The sequence below is a fragment of the Myotis nattereri genome, assembly GCF_964212035.1.
Source record: "Myotis nattereri genome assembly, chromosome: 7".
In the NCBI taxonomy this organism is placed as follows: Eukaryota; Metazoa; Chordata; class Mammalia; order Chiroptera; family Vespertilionidae; genus Myotis; species Myotis nattereri.
The window spans coordinates 11,130,739-11,150,212 of NC_138082.1; the positions used below are offsets into that span (position 1 = coordinate 11,130,739).

Genomic DNA, 19,474 nt, shown 5'->3' on the forward strand with positions numbered 1-19,474 from the left:
CAGTAAATATTAGCCATGAAAAGGAAGGAAGAATCTGGAGAGTATTCTGCTAAGTAAAATAAATCGGGACAAATACTGTCTGATCTCATGTGTGAAATCCAAAAAAATTAGCTCATAGAAACAGAGTAGATGGCGGTTACCAGGGCTGAGGGAGGGGTAGGGGGGAGATATGGGTGAAAGTGGTCAAAGTGTATAAACTTTTAGTTACAAGATGAGTAAGTCCTGGGCATCTAATGTACAGCATGGTAACTATAGTTAACAATATTGTGTACTTGAAAGTTACTAAGAGCAGATCTTGAATGTTTTCACCATACACAGGAAAAAAGGTAACTGAGTTGATGAATACGTTAACCTTATTGTGGTAATCATTTTACAATATATACACATATCATCAAATCATATACCTTAAATTTATACTATGTGTTATGTCAATGATATCTTAATAAAGTTGGAAAAAAATAAAAAGGCATTTGTTGTTGACAGCAAAAAATAAAATGAAAATGAAGCAATTATTTCAACATTTATATAACTGTTACCTACAGTTCTTTCTTTGGTTATCTCTGGAATTTAATTTTAACTTTTTCTTTTTTCCCACCACAGATCCTGCTATTAATTTCAAAGATCTGTTATCTGTGGTATATATATCTCACAGAACATACATAAATGTCAGGGTGGTCATCTGCAGAAAGGTTAGTAAACTTTAAGATAGACTTTAAAAATAGCAGTGTCATTTGAATAACTTTTAGATTGAGTGTTATGCACCAGATGTAAGTTTTAATATCTGTTATTTTATAAACGACATTTTATGGTTTCCTTTTTTGATGTGAGTTAACTTCATGTACAAGCATTCAGCATATGAATTTGTTCTTTTGAGCTTATTACATGGGCTCCTGGAAATATGCCCTTTCAGAGTCAAAAATTTACAGCCAAAGAGTAGTTTCTTTATTAAGGACTTTGAATGATTATGACCATTCCTAATACATTTACTATATTTTCGAGTTTCTGAAACTTAGAACTTTGTGGAAAGAATTTTCTATAATCTGTTCATGACTATTCCAACAATGATTTGCCTTCAGTGCACCCATTTAACCTTTAACTAAGTCAACAATTAGTTATCCCTTGAGATTCTTTACGATTCCTCCTCTCTACTCCACTGGGAACCACTGACCTGTCTAGCATTTAATTTGCTTCCTTGCTTTTCTTTTCCTGATTAGGTCACAGTAAATCAATAAATGTGGATATGTATCTTTCTCTTGAATGGCTACTTAGTTTTTCAGTTCTGGCTATTCTGTTAAGTATTACTTGGTTCTTTGTTGATGGGCATTTAGGTTGATTCCTCTTTTTTTCTGTGTTAATAAACTTCTAGAAAGAACATTTTTTGCATATCTTTATCTATTTGTGGTGATACACCTGCAGTACATAATCCATGAAATGGAATTGCTGTGTCATAGGATATTTATAGTTTACATTTTGATGGATTTTGCCATATTGTTCTTGAAACAGGTCTTGTAAATGGACCCTATCCTTTTAGTGAGCGATTAGAAACAGCTGTCCATGCAATCTAGTTTGTGTGTGTGTGTGTGTGTGTGTGTGTGTGTGATTTTTTAGTAGTAGTTTTATTTTTTTCTTTATTAAGGTATTATATATGTGTCCTTGTCCCCCCATTTTCCCCCTAGCCTCCCCCCCCCCATTCATGCCCTCACCCCCCTGGTATCTGTGTCCATTGGTTAGGCTTATATACATGCATACAAGTCCTTTGGTTAATCTCTCCCCTTACCCCCACCCTCCCCTACCTTCTCTCTGAGGTTTCACAGTCTGATCGATGCTTCTCTGTCTCTGGATCTGTTTTTGTTCATCGCTTTATGTTGTTCATTGTATTCCATAAATAAGTGATCTAGTTTTTATTCAAGGAAAGCTTAATCTGGAAGAAAAAAGAATTGGTATACTGCACCTTTAGAATAATGGTAGCTCACTGATTGATAGCATTAGTGAAGAAAGAAACTCCACATTTCATTGTGCCTTACTACTTTCTATATCAGCATCAGTGTACATTAGAACTATTAATATTCAAGTTCCTATCAAAATTATTCATCTCCTGGTCTGAAACCTGTCAGAGTTAGAAATTCTGATAAAAGAGATACTCTAAACACTAGGAGCCAAATTTCCTTTCATCTACATAGAAGTTTATTGGCTTTGTGTTAAAAATGTCTTAAGGATCTTACCTGAGTTTGACAGTGTTTGAGAACTTGTTTTTAATTTTCCCAAAAAGTGAAATCAGAAAGTGGAAATCATACACATTGCCACATCTCTTTAATTTCAATTTCTCATTCTAGTTAAACAGCAGCTTCCATTTTATTGGAATTAGTTTTTCTGGAATTAAAATTTAGTTTTGTTTTGTTTGCACAATATAGAGTGAATGAAAAAAATGTTTTTGCCAAAACAACCATCAGCTTTGCCTGGGAAAAAAAAATTGAGATGGGAAAACATTATTCTTGAGGCCCTTAGGTTCTGTCTAAGTGTCTTGTTTGTCCTATTTACTCCCCTAACCCTAGTACCAAACTGTGTCTGCCACATAGTACATGTTCAGTATTTGCTAAACAAATGTAATAGGCTCATGGTAAGTATTTAGTTAGGAGGATATAACTTTATTAAATTTTAAATTACCTTTATATTTTCTCTCTGACCAAATTAAATGAATAACATGAGTGTGTTGACATGTGGAGGATTGTTTATCTTTCAATAAATATTTGAATACATCTTTACTCTGTAATGAAATATGTGGATTAGTTTCAAACATAATGTCCGCCTTCCAAATAGTTTCTAATCCAGTTATAGACATAATTTTTTGAAAATTTCTCATTAAGTTACTTTGTCATTAAAATAACTGAAAAGAAATTGTTTTTGATGTAAAGGACTGTGTACTTTTTGACAAATTTTGTGTTCTTAATCTCTTTGCAGATTTTACAGATTGTACAGTCCCAGCCAGATGCAGCACATCAGATTTCTCAACAAGTGGGTTGGCAAGACACTTTAGTTAGGCTTTTTGTTAAAGCAAATTTTGAAAATGGAAATACTTTTCATAAGCACAATAGGGCTGTTTCAATGAAAGACAATGATAAAAATATATCAGCTGAAGATATCAAGAGGAACTTTGATGAAAAGACAGACGATGAAAAAATCAACTCTTTTGCCTCAGCTAATGTGTCTTCTGATCAATGGAGTTTGGATGATAGACACTCTCTAGATTCAAACACACCATTATTTCAAGAAGATAGCTCTGTGGGAGAATTGTCTTTCAAATCAGAGAATCAGGAAGAATTCTGGCACAGTAACCCTTCACATCTGAGTTTAGATCTTAGTGGAGTTGACTCATGTGAACTGAGTGATAGTGGCAGTCAAATGCCAGATAGCTTGCCTAGCACGCCATCCCCAGTAGAGTCTACTAAATCATTTTCTGTGCAGTCTGACAAAGAAAGCAGCATCACGAATGATACGGGCTTTTGTGATGACTTCTCTTTACTTGAAAGCCAAGAGGTAAAATACCTTATTTGTCCAAATGCTGTTTTTATTTTTATATGTCTATTATATACTTCTAATCCTTAGAAATGTATAATTGTTAACAGTTCCATTTTATATTCAGGTTCTAAGTTTCATGATCTCAGATATTAGAAGTCTGTAAGTCATTAAATTGTCTTGAGAACAAAGCCAATGTCTTACTTATCCTTGTATCTTTCTAGGACCTACTAGTAAAGTTCCAGGTTCATCCAGGCACTTTAATAATATGTTAAAGGATTACAGTCAGTATATGTGATGGTTCTTCTGTACTTTTAACACCAATATTAGATTATTATTAACCTTCAATAATCTAATATTACTTTATATTTTTTATAGAGATGTGAGGAAGAGCTTCTTCAATTACTGACAAATATTTTGACCTATGTAATGTGTAAAGGACTAGAAAAGTCTGATGATGATACTTGGATTGAACGGGGACAAGTGTTTTCGGCACTAACTAAATCAGTAATATCCAGTGAGCTGCTTCGACCATCAGATGAAATAAAACTAATGTAAGCATTCCGTTTTTTACTTCCCCTCTTGTCTTGGAGTGGACCAGAGTCTAAAATATTTTATTGAACATTTATCCAGTATTCAGTGGATATAGAAAAAAGGAGAACCTTTGTTTTCAGCCCCTTTTTTGGCTGTTGCCCTTCTATTGGGATCTAGAGAGAAATCAAAACTAGCTCCAGTGTGAAGAGATTTAAATCGTAAATTAATTTGGATTTTAAGTCATTATATATTTCCTGTTGTTTAAATTGTTTTCTGCAGTACAAAGCACTTGGTGCTTGTGTTCTACGGTCTTGTCCATGTTTGAGGGTTTCCATGCTAAGGGAAGACAGTAGTGTTTTCTTGAAAATTACTTCTCTAAAGCATTGAGTTCCCTATATATGATAGATAGAACACTAGCAGTACACTAGAAGAGAGTTACTTCTTTCTTTTTCCACAGAGCTTGACCCACTATAAGTCATAATAAGGCTTCCTTTTCTAACCTAACAATTTCAGCTTTACAGAAACTTTTAAATATTTCATGGAGACTTGAATGTGGATTATTTTCATAGCTTTTTTAAAAAAATATATTTTATTGATTTTTTACAGAGAGGAAGGGAGAGGGATAGAGAGTTAGAAACATCGATGAGAGAGGAACATCGATCAGCTGCCTCCTGCACACCCCCCACTGGGGATGTGCCGGCAACCAAGGTACATGCCCTTGACCGGATTCAAACCTGGGACCCTTGAGTTCGCAGGCTGATGCTTTATCCACTGAGCCAAACCAGTCAGGGCTTCATAGCTTTTTAATAGTCAACAGGTAACTTTTACTTTGCCATTTAGTATTAGGTATGTTAAAAATAGATTCTCCAGTCCTGGCTGGTGTAGCTCAGTTGGTTAGAGTGTCGACCTGTGTACCAAAGGGTCGTGGTTTTGATTTCCAGTCAGGGCACGTGCCCAAGTTGTGGGTTTGATCCCCAGTTGGGGTGCGTGCAGGAGGCTTCCAATCGATGTTTTTCTCCTCCTCCCTCTCTCTCTAAAATCATTTTTTTTTTAAAAGATACTCCAGAGATTAAAAAGTTGCTTTATTATTATTAAATTTTATCCAAGTGTTCTGTGATACCTGCCAGTGGTAGTGTATCTTTGGAGGTACAGTCTTAGTAAATAATAACTGTTTTTTAATATATCGTACTATTTTTCTAAGTTTAAAATGGTTTTAAGAGGGCTGTTTTACACTTAGTTTGCTGCAGAAGATGTTAGAATGGGCAGTCACAGAAAACAGAGAAGCAAAAACTAATCCAGTTACTGCTGAAAACGCCTTCCGACTCATGCTGATCATACAGGACTTTCTGCAGTCAGAGGGACTAGTTAATTCAAACACGTGGACTGAGAAGGTATAGTAATATTTCTTTGGTAATGAAAGACTCTTTTTTAAGGACTTTATTTAAACAAATTTTGTATCCCCTCTTTTCAGAGTATTAATATTTAATCAGATGCAATAAACATGGATAAGATGTGATAGTCACAAATTTTGTTAGCTTGTTACTAGGATAAGTCTTTTGGCTTTTACTAACTGTACATTGAAGTAGTTTTGAAATATTTATAATTTGTATTAGTGTTGGGGAAAACTCATCATCAGTAGATGAAAGAACTGAATGTTTTTCTTTTTCAATTCTCCCTTTGCAATAGCTTTTAGAGGATACGATGCTGCTCTTCGACTGTCTGTCAGTGTGGTATTCTGAAAGTCCATTATGGGGAAAACTCTCTCAAATTCAAACCCAGTTGCTTCTAGGATTTATTGGAAGGGGTAATTTGCAGGTTTGTCAATTCTTTTACACATTTTCTATATTTGCAAGTAGTTTAGGAATTATTTGTGTGATAACTAGATGATACGTTTCCAGTATTTTAATTTTTTAAATTAATTCCAAAATATTTATGATTTAATTCTTGTTTCAGTTTTGTGAGTCAGCTAATTATTTTTTTCCTGATTTTTATGACTCAGTATATTTTTAAAATTTCCCTTTAAAGTGTATATATATATATAGCTTATATTAGAAGGCATTGCTCATATCTATATTTAATGAAGTTAGAAGCTGTACTGCTTGCATAGACTATTTATATATGTGCAGTTTAGGCAAATTATTTACTTTTAAAATATATTTTTTATTGATTTCAGAGAGGAAGGGAGAGAGAGTTAGAAACAGACTGAACTTACAACCTGGACATGTGCCCTGACCAGGAATCAATCCATGACTTCCTGGTTCATAAGTCGATGCTCAACCACTGAGCCACACTGAATGGGCTAGGCAAATTATTTTTTTAAGTTGTTCATTTCAAAATCATATTCTGGTACTCTACTAATCCACTAGTCCAGTTTACTTTCTATTTAATACTTTTTCATTCATCATACACCTACTGAATATCTACCAAGTATTAGCATTTTTGAGAGAGAGAGACAGACATAAATTTGCTGTTTCGCTTATTAATTCATTGGTTGATTCTTGTATGTGCCTTGACCAGGGATTGTACCAGCAACCTTGGTGTATCAGGATAATGCTCTAACCAACTGAGCTCTACCTGGCCAGGGCAGGATACTTAGATTTCTGATCAAGGACTTGGTCTCCTGTGTACCTGTCCTTTATGTATCAGAGTGCTTTTGATTGCAAATAGCAGAAACATCAAGTACAACTGACTTCGTAAGATTTATTGGCTCATGTAATTGAAAATTCCATAGTTCATATGAGTTCAAGGCATGATTCAGTCAAGGCTCCAGTTCCATTTATTTGCTGTTCTTGCAGCACTGCTCTCCATCACATGTCCTTTGGTCCTAAGTTTGGCTGCTCTTATTGTCGCAGAATGGTTGCCACCAGCTCCTGGGGCTACGTGCTTCCTTATTCATATTCAGAGAAAGCGAGTGCTTTTTCCTGCAGTCATTGTTGGTAGATAGTTCTTCATGGGTCTCTGTGTTTCTGCATATCTTATAAATAGAGACCCTGGATGCCTTTGTTACGAATGGTCTTTCTGAGGATGCATGTATAGGGAACAGCTTTGGAAGGCAGAGAGCATGTCTTCCCTCCAGAGCAAAAGGCAGGTTTGTTTACTGTCCAGCATAATAAAGATAATGTCTCCCTGCCAGGCAGAGTTTAGGCACAGTTACTACCACATATAAAAGATTGGGGTTCCCTGTGCTCGGGGTTCCTCTCTTATAATGCAACCATGGTGTGTACAGGCATCATCTAGTCCTATTCATACCTCACCAAGGGAATTGCAGTTGGGGGAACCAAGGTACATGCAAAAGAAGGCTTTTGCTAATGCTACAGATCTTTGTTTCTGACCCAGGAGTCTAATGTCTTCTGCCAGTATCTATGAAACTATGGTAGACTAACTTATTAGCTTGAAGGTGAGATAAATTCTGAGACCCTTCACATTTCTTAACAGTTACGTAAAAAAGTTCTGAACTTGCACTGATAAGGCTGAATGAATTCCTGAATGAATCCCTGTGACAAAGACAATGACATGAGTTGATTGAACTAGTCACTGTGGCAAGGGGTTGGAAGTTTGGCTTTTAACCTTTAGGACCTATTATTGGAACTAGAGATGGAATCATTCCCCTATCCTTGCAGACTATAAGAGGAGTGGAATGGATGTTGGATTAATTATCCACCAAACTTTATTGCATATTCCAAATTAAACATGTGATAGATACATGTATAATTTCTTAAAAAAAAAAACACACTTCAAGAGTGAAAGAACTTTTGCTCTCACTAAATGTTGGCTTTTTTCTGCTCTGTCTTACCTATTTTCTTTAGGTTTGTGCCGTGGCATCAGCTAAGCTAAACACCCTTCTGCAGACCAAAGTGATTGAAAGTCAGGATGAAGCATGCTATATTTTAGGGAAGCTAGAACATGTTCTAAGTCAGTCAATCAAGGAACAAACGGAAATCTACTCATTTCTGATTCCCCTCGTCCGTACCCTGGTTTCCAAAATTTATGAGCTTCTCTTCATGAACTTGCACCTGCCTTCCTTACCTTTCACCAATGGTAGTTCCTCATTTTTTGAAGATTTTCAAGAATATTGCAGTTCAAGTGAATGGCAAGTTTACATTGAAAAATATGTAAGTTTTACCTTTTGTGAGTGAAATTTTTCTGCTAAATTATTATTTTTATGGAAGTATATATTAAATTTTGTATATATTTTTATAAGATTATACCTTATATGAAGCAATATGAAACCCATACATTTTATGATGGTCATGAGAACATGGCGCTTTATTGGAAGGATTGTTATGAAGCCTTAATGGTGAATATGCATAAAAGAGACCGAGAAGGAGGAGAAAGCAAGCTCAAGTTTCAGGTAAAAATTGTTAAGTGTTTTAGTAGCTAGTGTTTTTTTTTATGTTGATTTCAAGTAATAACAAGCCTGAACTTTGAAAACAAATAGTATGTCTAATTGTCTACAGTTATTTCAGAATTGGAAGGAAAACATTGATCAGTAACAAAAATTTAGTAGTGATTATGTAAAAAGTCTATTAAGCTGATAGTAGGTTTCTCTAAGGAGTCTGGATATAAATCAGTGCTTAGAGGGGAATTTTTAGCATGAAATATTTATATTAGAAAAGAAGAAGGGCCTTAAATTAATAATTTAAGTTTCCACCTTAAACTAGAAAAAGAAAAGTAATCTAATTAAATTGGTCTCTAAGTCAATGAAATTGGAAGTAGGAAAACATAGAGAAAATCAATGAAACCAAAAATCTAGTTATTCAAAATATCAATAAAATTGATAAATTTCTAGCCAGATTTACAAAGCAAAAAAAGAAAAATGAAAAATGGCCAATACCCGAATAAAAGGGGAGGTATTATCACTGACTTCACAGATATCAATATGATAATAAAATATTACTACAAACCAGTCTGTGAACATAAATGACATGACAAATGAAGTGAATCAATTTCTTGATAAATACAAATTTCCAAAACTAACACAGTAATAAGTAGATAACCTGGACAGTCTTCTGCATGTTAAAGATAATTGAATTTATTGGTAAAAACAAATTAACAAACAACTTGCAGAAGTAGGTTGTTTCACTGGCAAATTTACCAAACATAATGGAGAAATTACACCAATTCCTCACAATCTCTTCAAAAATTGAAAAGTGGGACCAGCTCTAACCGATTTGACTCAGCGGATAGAGCATTGGCCTGCGGACTGAAACATCCCAGGTTTGATTCTGGTCAAGGGCATGTACCTTGGTTGCGGGCACATCCTCAGTAGGAGGTGTGCAGGAGGCAGCTGATTAATGTTTCTAACTATCCTCTCTCTTCCTCTCTGTAAAAAATCAATTATATATATATATATATATATATATATATATATATATATATTCTTTTTTTTTTTTAAAGTGGGATCAATTCCCAACTCATACGAGGGCAATATTACCCTCCTGTTCAAATCATATAAAATAGTACAAGAAAACTACAGACCATTGTCGCTCAGGAACATTGGTGCAAACCAAATACAGGAATGTATGAAAAAATAATATATCACAACCAGGTAGAGTTTATATTGGGAATGCAAGGCTGGGTCAACATTTGATAATCAATAATCAATCAATATAATGGACCACACTAGCGTACTTATCAAGAAAAAAATACACGATCAAATAACAGATGCGGAAAAGTATTTGACAAAATTTAACATCCATTTGTGATCAAAGCTTTCAGCAAGCTGGAAACAGAAGGGAAGTACCTAAATTTCTACAGAAATCCTATAGCTAATTTTGTATTTAAGGGTGAACAACTAACAGTGCTTTCCTATAGGATAAAGAAGATAGAGAACTAGGCAGGAATGTCTCCTCTCACTGTTCCTAATCACTGTTGCTTCATAAGTCCTAGCAAATGCAGTAAGAACAGAAAAAGAAATAAAAAACATTTACATTGGGAAAGAAGAAATACAACTATTTGCAGATAACATGATTTTCTATGTAGAAAATTCTAAGGAATCTACTGAAAATTTTCTTATAATTAATGACTTTAGCAAGATTGCAGAACACAAGATCAATACACAAAATTCAATCATATTTTTGTATGTTAAGCAATAAACAACTGAAAACTGAAATTTAAAAAAATACTTGTAGCCCTGGCCAGCGTTGCTCAGTGGTTGGAATGTTGGCCCACGTACCAAAGGGTTGGGGTTCGATATCCTGGTCAAGGATACATACCTGGGTTGCAGGTTTTATCCCATCACCAGTCAGGGCACATGTGGGAAGCAACCAGATGATTTGTCTTTTTCACAGCAATGCTTCTCTTCTCTCTCTCTCTCTCTCCTCTACCTTCCACTCTCTAAAAATCAGTGGGAAAAATGCTCTGACTCCTTTGGTGAGGATAAAAAAAATACTATTTAGAGTATCTCTAAAAAAAAAAAAAAATGAAATACTTAGGTATCAGTTTAACAAAATATGCATAATCGATATGCTAAAAACTACAAAATGAAGGTGAAATAAATTAAAGAAGACCAAATAAAAATACATGTTTATTTCATAACATAGGTTCCTTGTTGGTTATTTTCTCAGGTTTAAAAAAACCCAAAATGGATTATGGCTAGAATCATATCATGCTTCATTAAAGTAAATTATTCCAAAAGAATAAGAAAATCTTGTTGATTACGAGCTTCTGTCTTTTGCTATGTGATTTTATTGGGTCAAATTTTTAAAGCTATGGCATTAAAATTTCAAATATACCTGTAAATATATGATTCAGTGGTATTATTTATTGCTCTTTCAGGAATTTTTTGTGGAGCCATTTAATCGAAAAGCACGCCAAGAGAACTTGAGGTATAATAATATGCTTAAACAACTTAACACTCAACAGTTAGCCACTCTGAGACGCTGGAAGACAATACAGATCTATCTTACATGTGAAAGGGGACCTTGGGCTGAAAGGTATGAATGTATACCACCTATTCAGTAACCTTTTTCTTTAGAACTCTGGTCTAGAACTTTTTAAGCCAATGGCCTCTCCATTCCAATTAAAAAAACGTGAGAGATGGGAGAACAGGGTATGCGTTTATTTATTTATTTATTTTTATTGTGAAGTTATCATACGTCCTTTCTTTGGAATATGATGAATGATTGGCATTAGGCTTATAGTGTTTAAAGACCTGTAAAATGTTAATTCAATGATATTAAATGGGAAAAAAAAGATTCAAAATATATGGGATAACATCAAGATATGTAAAATGCAGTTGAAGACCAGAAAGAAACACACTCAACTGTTAACAGTGATGACCTTTGGAAAACAAACAATGGAGGAAAATAAATGCTGCCAGAGGTTGCAGTCACAAGTCACAGCTGCACAAGTGTAGGCATTTTAAAATCCAAGTTAAAAAAGCATCTGAGTTCCTTATATATTTTGGATATTAATCACTTATCGGGTATATCATTTGCAACTTTCTTCTGCCATTCATTAAGTGGTTGTTCTGTTTTGTTGGTGGTTTCTTAAGCTGTACAAAACTTTAGTTTGATATAGTCCCATTTTTTATTTTTGCTTTGTTTCCCTTGCCGAGGAGACTTATCCAGAAAGGTAGTGCTAAGAGCATTGGTCAAAGAGTTTACTGCCTATGTTTTGTCTAGGAGTTTTATGATTTTAGGTCTTATATTTAAGCCTTTAATACACTTTTAATTTACTTTTATATATGGTGTAAGAAAGTGGTTCAATTTCATTTTTTTGCATGTATCTGCCCAGTTTTCCCAACACTATTTATTGAAAAGACTGCCCATTGTATGTATGTCCTTACCATCTTTGTCATAGATTAATTGATCATATAAGCACATATTTACTTCTGGCTGTCTATCCTATTCCATTGGTCTATATATCTCTTTTTACACCAGTACGAAATGGTTTTGCTTATTGTAGCTTTATAGTTTGATATCAGGGAGAGTTATATCTTCCACTTTGTTCTGTCTCAAAATTTATTTGGCCATTCGGGGTTTTGTGGTCCCATGTAAATTTTAGGGTTAGTTCTAATTCTGAGAAGAATACCATTGGTATTTTAATAGGGATTGCTTTGAATCTGTATATTGCTTGAAATATGTAATATTTAATATATATAAGCAGCTCATACAACTTAACACCAAAAAAACCCCCAAACAATCCAATTAAAAAATGGGCAGAGGACCTGAAATAAACATTTCTCCAAAGAAAACATACAGATGGCCAACAGACATAGAAAAAGATGCTCAATATCACAGTCATCTGGAAAATGCAAATTAAAATCACAATGAGATATCATCTCACACTTGTTAGAATGGCTATCATCAATAAATCAACAAATAACAAGTGCTGGTGAGGATGTGGAGAAAAGGGAGGATTTTATTTACATTATATCCTAGGGTATTTTCAGGTACCCCAGGCTATTACTGGGTCTAGTTTGCATGTGTGTCCCTGGATCTATTTGTTGGGGAAGGGATAGTGAGGAAGTAAGTGAATTATAATCTGGAGCTTTTGCTGAATCTTCTGGAAAGCTGAGTTCAGGCACTACCAAGGGGAATGATGGTTCTATCCCACAACAGGCTTCAGCTTATTTGTGGGTTGTGAGAGTTGCCTTGAGGATGCCAGCTACAGGGAACCCTGTTATTTTTGTCTCTCTAGCATCACTTCCTCCGCCTGGTACTAAAGCCACTCCTTTTTGTGAGGAACCCACTCTGATATGGGCCCTCCCAACTCACCTCATCACAAAGGAGCCACTGACTCAAGTTGGGCAATTACTCTTCCCTGAGACTTCGCTGCTGGTGCTGTCAGGGAGGACTGTGTCTTTTGGGATCACTAAGCTAATAGAATGTCACCCATCATATGGAGAACCCAGTCTGTGAGGTGGGAGAATGATTCCTGGTGACAAACCTTCGCATTCATCCAGACCAAATGCACTCCTAGACTTGCAAGTTATGAGAGCTGATATATGTCTTAGGTGCTTATAAGCAATTTGATTTTTGTTTCATTTACTTATAACCAAAAATGTAAAATTGACCATTATACTGCAGCACCTGAAAGAGCTATCCTATAAAATCATAATATGCAAATTGACTGAACGGCGGAATGACCAGTGGGGGGGGCGGTTGAGGGGGCAGGGCGGGTGAGCAGGCGGTGCCAGGCCAGCCAAGGCGTGTAGCAGCAGGCAGAGGGAAGGGACGGCGATGGGGGGGAGGTGGAAGCTAGCAGCAGCGGCGAAATGTTGGGGGGCGGGGCCGCATCAGCCAGCACTGTCCCCTAATAGGCCACCCAGTCACCTCCTGCAGAGGGAGGCCAGCGGTGGCAGCAGCAGCAGCAGAGTGATGGGGGCAGTGCCTTCCCCTGATTGGTCCAGTCGCCTCCCGCAGAAGGAGGTCACTGGTGGTGGCAGCAGTAGCGGGGTGATGGGGGCGGCGCTGTCCCCTGATCAGCCCTCCTGGTCACCTCCCGCAGAAGAAGGCCAGACTGTTAGCAATACTTGCGTATTCCAGTTCTCTACAACCTTACCAGCGCTTGCAGTTTTCCGAGTTTTTAACACATTGTTTGCGGGTAGTTTTTATCGCGCGCTAACAGGTGGCGCGGGCCATTTTTGCTCATTTTTTGCGCAAATGGCAACGTTCAGTAAAATTACGATAACTTTAGTTTATGTATTTATACGTTACCCTCATTCTACCGCTAGTCTATAAAAAACGTATTAATACGTGTCCCGCACTCTACTACACTGGTAGAACGTATAAATACGTAAAACGTATAAATACGTTTCCCGCATACAATGTGTTAATTATAACTGTCCAATTAGGTGTGAAGTGTGAGGCCTTATGATGTGATATTTACCTAATGACTAATGACAGTTGAGCATTTTTCATGTACTTGTTGGCCAGTTGTATATATCTTCTTTGGAGAAATCTCTATTCAAGTCCTTTGCTTTATTTTTTTATTGTATTGTTTGGCTTATTGTGCTTGAGTTGTAAGAGTTTTCTTTATAGTCTCAATAATAGACCCTTATTAGATGTACCAGAGGCCCTGTGCACGGATTCATACACCAGTTGGGTCCCTTGGCCTGGCCTGCGCCCTCTTGCAATTTGGGACCCCTTGAGGGATATCAGACTGCCGGTTTCAACTCAGTCCCCTCAGGCCAGGCCGAGGGACCCTACCAGTGCACAGCCAGGCCTCTGGTATACATATAAGATCTTTGGTTAATCTCTTCCTGCCCTCCCCACTCTCCTTTTCCCTCTGAGATTCACCAGTCTGTTCCATGTTTCCATGCCTGTGCATTGAGCATCTGCCCCCTGGTGGTCAGTGCATGACATAGCTCCTGGTTGGATGATCGAACTGTTGCTTAGGCTTTTATATATAGACTAGGGGCCCGGTGCACAAAATTCGTGCACTGGGGGGAGGGGTGTCCCTCAGCCCAGCCTGCGCCCTCTCACATACTGGGAGCCCTCATGGGATGTCCTAGTGATGGCTTAGGCCCGCTCCCTGCTCCCCTTGGGGAGTGGGCCTAAGCAGCAGTCTGGCCTCCCTTTGTGGGAGGCGACCGGGCTGATCAGAGGAAGGCACCAGCCCCATCACTCTGCTGCTGCAGCCACTGCCAGTCACCGCAGCCAGCAAGGTTTTTACATCAACATGGACTCCAGTCCCTTCACCATGAAAAAATGACAACTTTCTTTAGGCATTTTCAAGATGTGTCTTTCATATAATAATAATTTATTTTTTTTTATCCTCACCTGAGGATATGTTTCCATTGATTTTTAAAGAATGTGGAAGAGAAAGGGAAAGACAGAGAGAAACATCAAAGTGAGAGGAGCACTTTGATTGGTTGCCTCCTGCATGAGCCCTGACCTGGGCCCCGGCCAGGGAGGAGCCTGCAACCTAGGTACATGCCCTTGGTCAGAATTGAACCCAGATCCTGTCATCAGCAGGCCAACGCATTATCCACCGAGCCAAACCAGCTAGGTCAGGATATGACATTTCTTAGCCCTCCAGCAGTGGACCTTCGTTTTTTTCGCCAGGAGTGTGGTGAAAAACCCTAGATCACCTTTTTGGATTCTTATTACCCAAGTTACTAAGAATATTACCAGTGGCATACAGGGAGCCTAACCAATGAGCGGTCAGAAAAGGTGTTTCCTCTGTAGTTCACACCAGTCTCCATCTTGGCCCCCCCCGATCACCGGCTCCGCCCTCGCCCCTGCCTGATGCCTCAGCTAGAGGCGTCGACCCCCATCACCCTCCACTCACCGAATTGGCCCCTTGCCCAGGCTTGACGCCTCCACCAGAGGTGTCAGGCCTGGGCAGGGGATCCCTATCTTTCTCAGATCACTGGCTTCTGGGCGGCTTCTGGGGCCGGCCTGCGGCCCGACGGGCAGCAGGCAGGCGGCTTCTGGGTTCACACATGGGGGCCTGGATGGCAGCTCTCGAGCTGGCAGCTGCGCTGTCCCACCCTGCTCACAGTATGCAAATTAGCCGCCATCTTTGTTGGCGGTTAATTTGCATATCATGCTGATTAGCCAATGGGAGGTATAGCGAAGGTACAGTCAATTAGCATGTTTGTCTGTTAGATAGGATAATTTGTAAATATGTAGGCTATCTTTTCACTTTCTTGATAGTGGCCTTCAGTGCACAATGTTTTGAATTTTGAAGTCCAATTTGTCTGTTTCTTTTGTTGCTTGTGTTTTTGATGTCATAGCTAAGAAACCATTTCCAACTCTAAGGTCATGAAGATTTATCCCATCTTTTTTTCTAAGAGTTTTAACTCATATTTAGATCTTTGATCCATTTGCAATTATAGTACTTTATTTTTAATAAAATTATTTTATTTTGAAAACTTTATTTGGAATAAATTTGTATAGCTAATTAAAAACTTCCATATAACTGTGAAAGAATTAAAACATATCAAGTTATACATATGAAGATTTATGTTCAGATATTATTTCTGCTACCTATAAACCACATGGCATTTTAGGCACACACACACAAAAATTAGCTTGCCTTAGATACCTCATATGTAAATTGTTGTTACGCATGCATTGGTTTTCTCTCAGGGTTGTTTTTGGATCAAATAAGTTAATGAATTTGAATGTTTTTATAAAATGGTGTTAAGCACATGTAAAGTACCTGATACTTTCTTATTCTATTTCAGTCTTTGTAACTTTATGTATTTACTTACGAATATTCATAGGAAACAAAATCCAATTCACTGGAAACTAGCTAATGTAGAAAATTATTCCCGTATGAGACTTAAGTTGGTGCCAAATTATAATTTCAAAACTCACGATGAAGCTAGTGCTTTGAGAGATAATCTAGGTGAGTTCCAGTGGCTATTTATTTATTTGTTGAAGATAGTAAGGGTGTTTATGGGGTTCGTTATTGTTTTTATTGATTGTTTATTCATGAAAGAAGGATGGTGTTTTAGAATTGACATTTAAGTGGTTATATATATTGAATTCTGTTACCGTTGGCCTAAATCTAACATGACTTTCTATTTAAATTGATTGTAATTTTTCAAACAAACACATAATTTAAAACCATAAAATTATACTGTCATTCATGTGAAGTGTGTTACCTCTAATATCCATTGTGGTGCATTGAAACAGTGGTCCTTTCTCCTTAGTTTTGCTTACCAAGACTGATGCCAATGTTAAATATACCTAAAGTCTTGGCAATGCCAGGCCTTTCTTTTATAACGTGAATTATTACAGAATTCTAGATACTTAGAGTCTTAGATGGGCCAATGTCTTTTTCTTAAAAATGCATAGCCTTGCAGTAATTTGAAGCAGATTTAAAGCAAGCATGTCAAAGTCGTGGCTCGCGGGCTGCAAGTTTGACATGCTTGCTTTAAAGATTCTATAGTTCTTTAGGAAACCATACTTTTCTAACCTTCTGACTTGGCATTTCTCCCTTTTGAAGAGAGGTCTGTGAAATACTCCAAAATATAGATTAAGAGTCATTGGCCAGTTGTGTGTATACATAACTACCTGTGTTCCGTTGTGTCCGTTGTGTTCTTTTGTGTTCAATGACTAAGTTATAGATGAAATTAGTACCAATTTTTAAATTTTTTAAAAGTTGCCTTAATATATTGGTCAGTAGAGTTGATGCCATAAAATTAATCAAGAGAACTAAGTACCTTCTTTACTTGTAATGCACATTATCATATAATTAATAGTCAGAAGTTACAAAAGAGCTACAATATGATTTTTTTTACTTTGTGTTTAATAGATATTTTGTTTTTAAACAGGTGTCCAGCCCTCACAGCCTTCCAGTGATTCATTGCTTTTGGAAGTAGTGAAACAAGTAAAAGTTAGTGATATGGAGGAAGATAAGCTAGATCTTTCTGAAGAGGAAATAACAGCGAGAGTAAATATGTATGTATATTTATTTGAAATAACTTAAAATTGTTTTGTCCTAAGAAATGGGATTATAAAATTGTGGAAGATAACTTGCTTGAAATTTTAATACTATACACTTCCAGGGTCCAACAGTTAACGCTATATCAGCTGTTAGGAATGTGTCAGTGTTAACTGAGATTATTGAGGAAGGCTTCTTAGAACTGGGATAACTTGAAGCTGGACCTTGAAATTAGAAAGTATTTGATTCGAATGATAATGAAAATATAATATCCAATTTATGGTTTATAGCTAAAGCTGTGTTTAGATGGAAGGGTACAGCATGAAATATAACTCTTAAGCAAAAGGAAGAAATTATAAAGATAAAAGCAGATGCCAGCCGGCGTGGCTCAGTGGTTGAGCATTGACCTATGAACAAGATCATAGTTCGATTCCCGGTCAGGGCATATGCCCAGGTTGTGGGTTCGATCCCCAGTGTGGGCTGTGCAGAAGGCAGGTGATCAATGATTCTCATCATGAATGATGTTTCTCTCTCTCTCTCTCTCTCCTTCTCTCTCTCTCTCTCTCTTTCTCTCTCTTCCCCCCTTCCTCCCTCTCCCTCTCTCTTCCTCTCGGAAATCAATTAAAAAAATATTTTAAAAAAAGATAAAAGCAGAAATTCATGGAAAAGAAAAAGCAAAAAGATAAAAGAAAACCAAAGTTGGTTATTTTTTTTGTTGTTGTCATCGTTTGTTGTTAATCCTCACCTGAGCATATTTTTCCATTGATTTTTAGAGATAGTGGAAGGAAGGGAGGGAAATAGAAACATCAATGTGAGAGACATATTACTGATTGGTTGCCACCTGCACACACCCCAACCTGAGCCAGGGATTGCACCCCAAACCGGGGCGGGCATCAAGCGTGCAACCAAGGTATATGCCCTTGACAAGAATCCAACCTGAGACCCTTCGGTCCACGGGCCAACGCTCTATCCACTGAGCCAAATCAGTTAGGGCTAAAGCTTTTTATTAAAACACAGATAACAAAATAATAAACCTCTAGCCAGACTGGTTAGGAAAGAAAGAAAAACAACATAAATTATCAGCATCAGCAATGAAAGAGGAGATAATACTACAGATATTAAAATTATTAAAAAGAAATACTAATGACCAATAAATTTGTGAACTTATATGAAATGCATAAATTCTTAACAATGTATTTTGTGTAAATAAAAAATCATATTCAAATATAAATCTCATGTCTTATAAAATTAATATCCAATAGTTTTTTAATTATCTACAAAAATATGCTTCATATTTAAATTATTTAAATATCATCCAATATTCTCATTACCAGTTTCAAAAAAATATGTTTTACATTTTAATTGTATATGACCTATTAAAAAAAATTCAGTGAATCTTTAATACTACTGGCAGAAGTCAGTTTAAACATGCAGCAATACTGGTCATGTCATTTTAGTTATATTTGGGAGACATGAATTGGCCCACAGAATATATTGTGAATAAAGGATTACAACATTAGTGGTTTCATAAATTATTATTAGAAGTGCTAATTATGATGGATTCTTAAACTGTGAAATGAGACTTTCTAAGAATAAATCAAACTTAGAGCATCATCATTATCGTAGTATCACCTGACAAGAAACAAGATAATACTATGTACTACTAATCTCCATATCTTACTTAGAGTGAAGTGAGTTTTGATTGATTTTTGTTTTTTCAGTGATGAGAATAAAGAACAGGATCAAAAAGAAAAGTTGGTCTTCTCAGTAGACTGTGAACTCATTACAATAATTGACATAATTCCTGGCAGATTAGAAATCACTACTCAGCACATTTACTTCTATGATGGCAGCATTGAAAAAGAAGATGGTGAGGAGTTCTGGGGGAATAATTTCTGTTGTTCAATATTAAGTATCCAGTTTATCAATCATTAATGTGAAAAGAGCAATCAAATGGGACTGGAATTATAATCTATCATGAAAAGGAGAATTGGAGCGTCATATGGGATTAAATTTATATTCAATGATGTATTGAAGGGAATGCTTTTGTTTTATCAGTGTTCTCAAAAGGTTTGGTTGAGGG

At 36.6% G+C, this 19,474-nt stretch overlaps 1 protein-coding gene across 1 annotated transcript in view; it reads left to right on the forward strand.

Moving 5' to 3' along the window:
• The window catches only part of NBEAL1 (neurobeachin like 1), a 116,398-nt gene that overhangs the window by 59,394 nt on the left and 37,530 nt on the right, over window positions 1-19,474 (forward strand). The window contains exons 27-37 of the mRNA XM_081096172.1: window positions 601-689; window positions 2,959-3,534; window positions 3,892-4,067; window positions 5,285-5,438; window positions 5,734-5,862; window positions 7,854-8,159; window positions 8,249-8,398; window positions 10,825-10,982; window positions 16,226-16,350; window positions 17,282-17,408; window positions 19,113-19,261. Of these exons, the coding sequence (XP_080952298.1) occupies window positions 601-689; window positions 2,959-3,534; window positions 3,892-4,067; window positions 5,285-5,438; window positions 5,734-5,862; window positions 7,854-8,159; window positions 8,249-8,398; window positions 10,825-10,982; window positions 16,226-16,350; window positions 17,282-17,408; window positions 19,113-19,261 (2,139 nt within the window). The remainder of the gene's footprint in view (window positions 1-600; window positions 690-2,958; window positions 3,535-3,891; window positions 4,068-5,284; window positions 5,439-5,733; window positions 5,863-7,853; window positions 8,160-8,248; window positions 8,399-10,824; window positions 10,983-16,225; window positions 16,351-17,281; window positions 17,409-19,112; window positions 19,262-19,474) is intronic.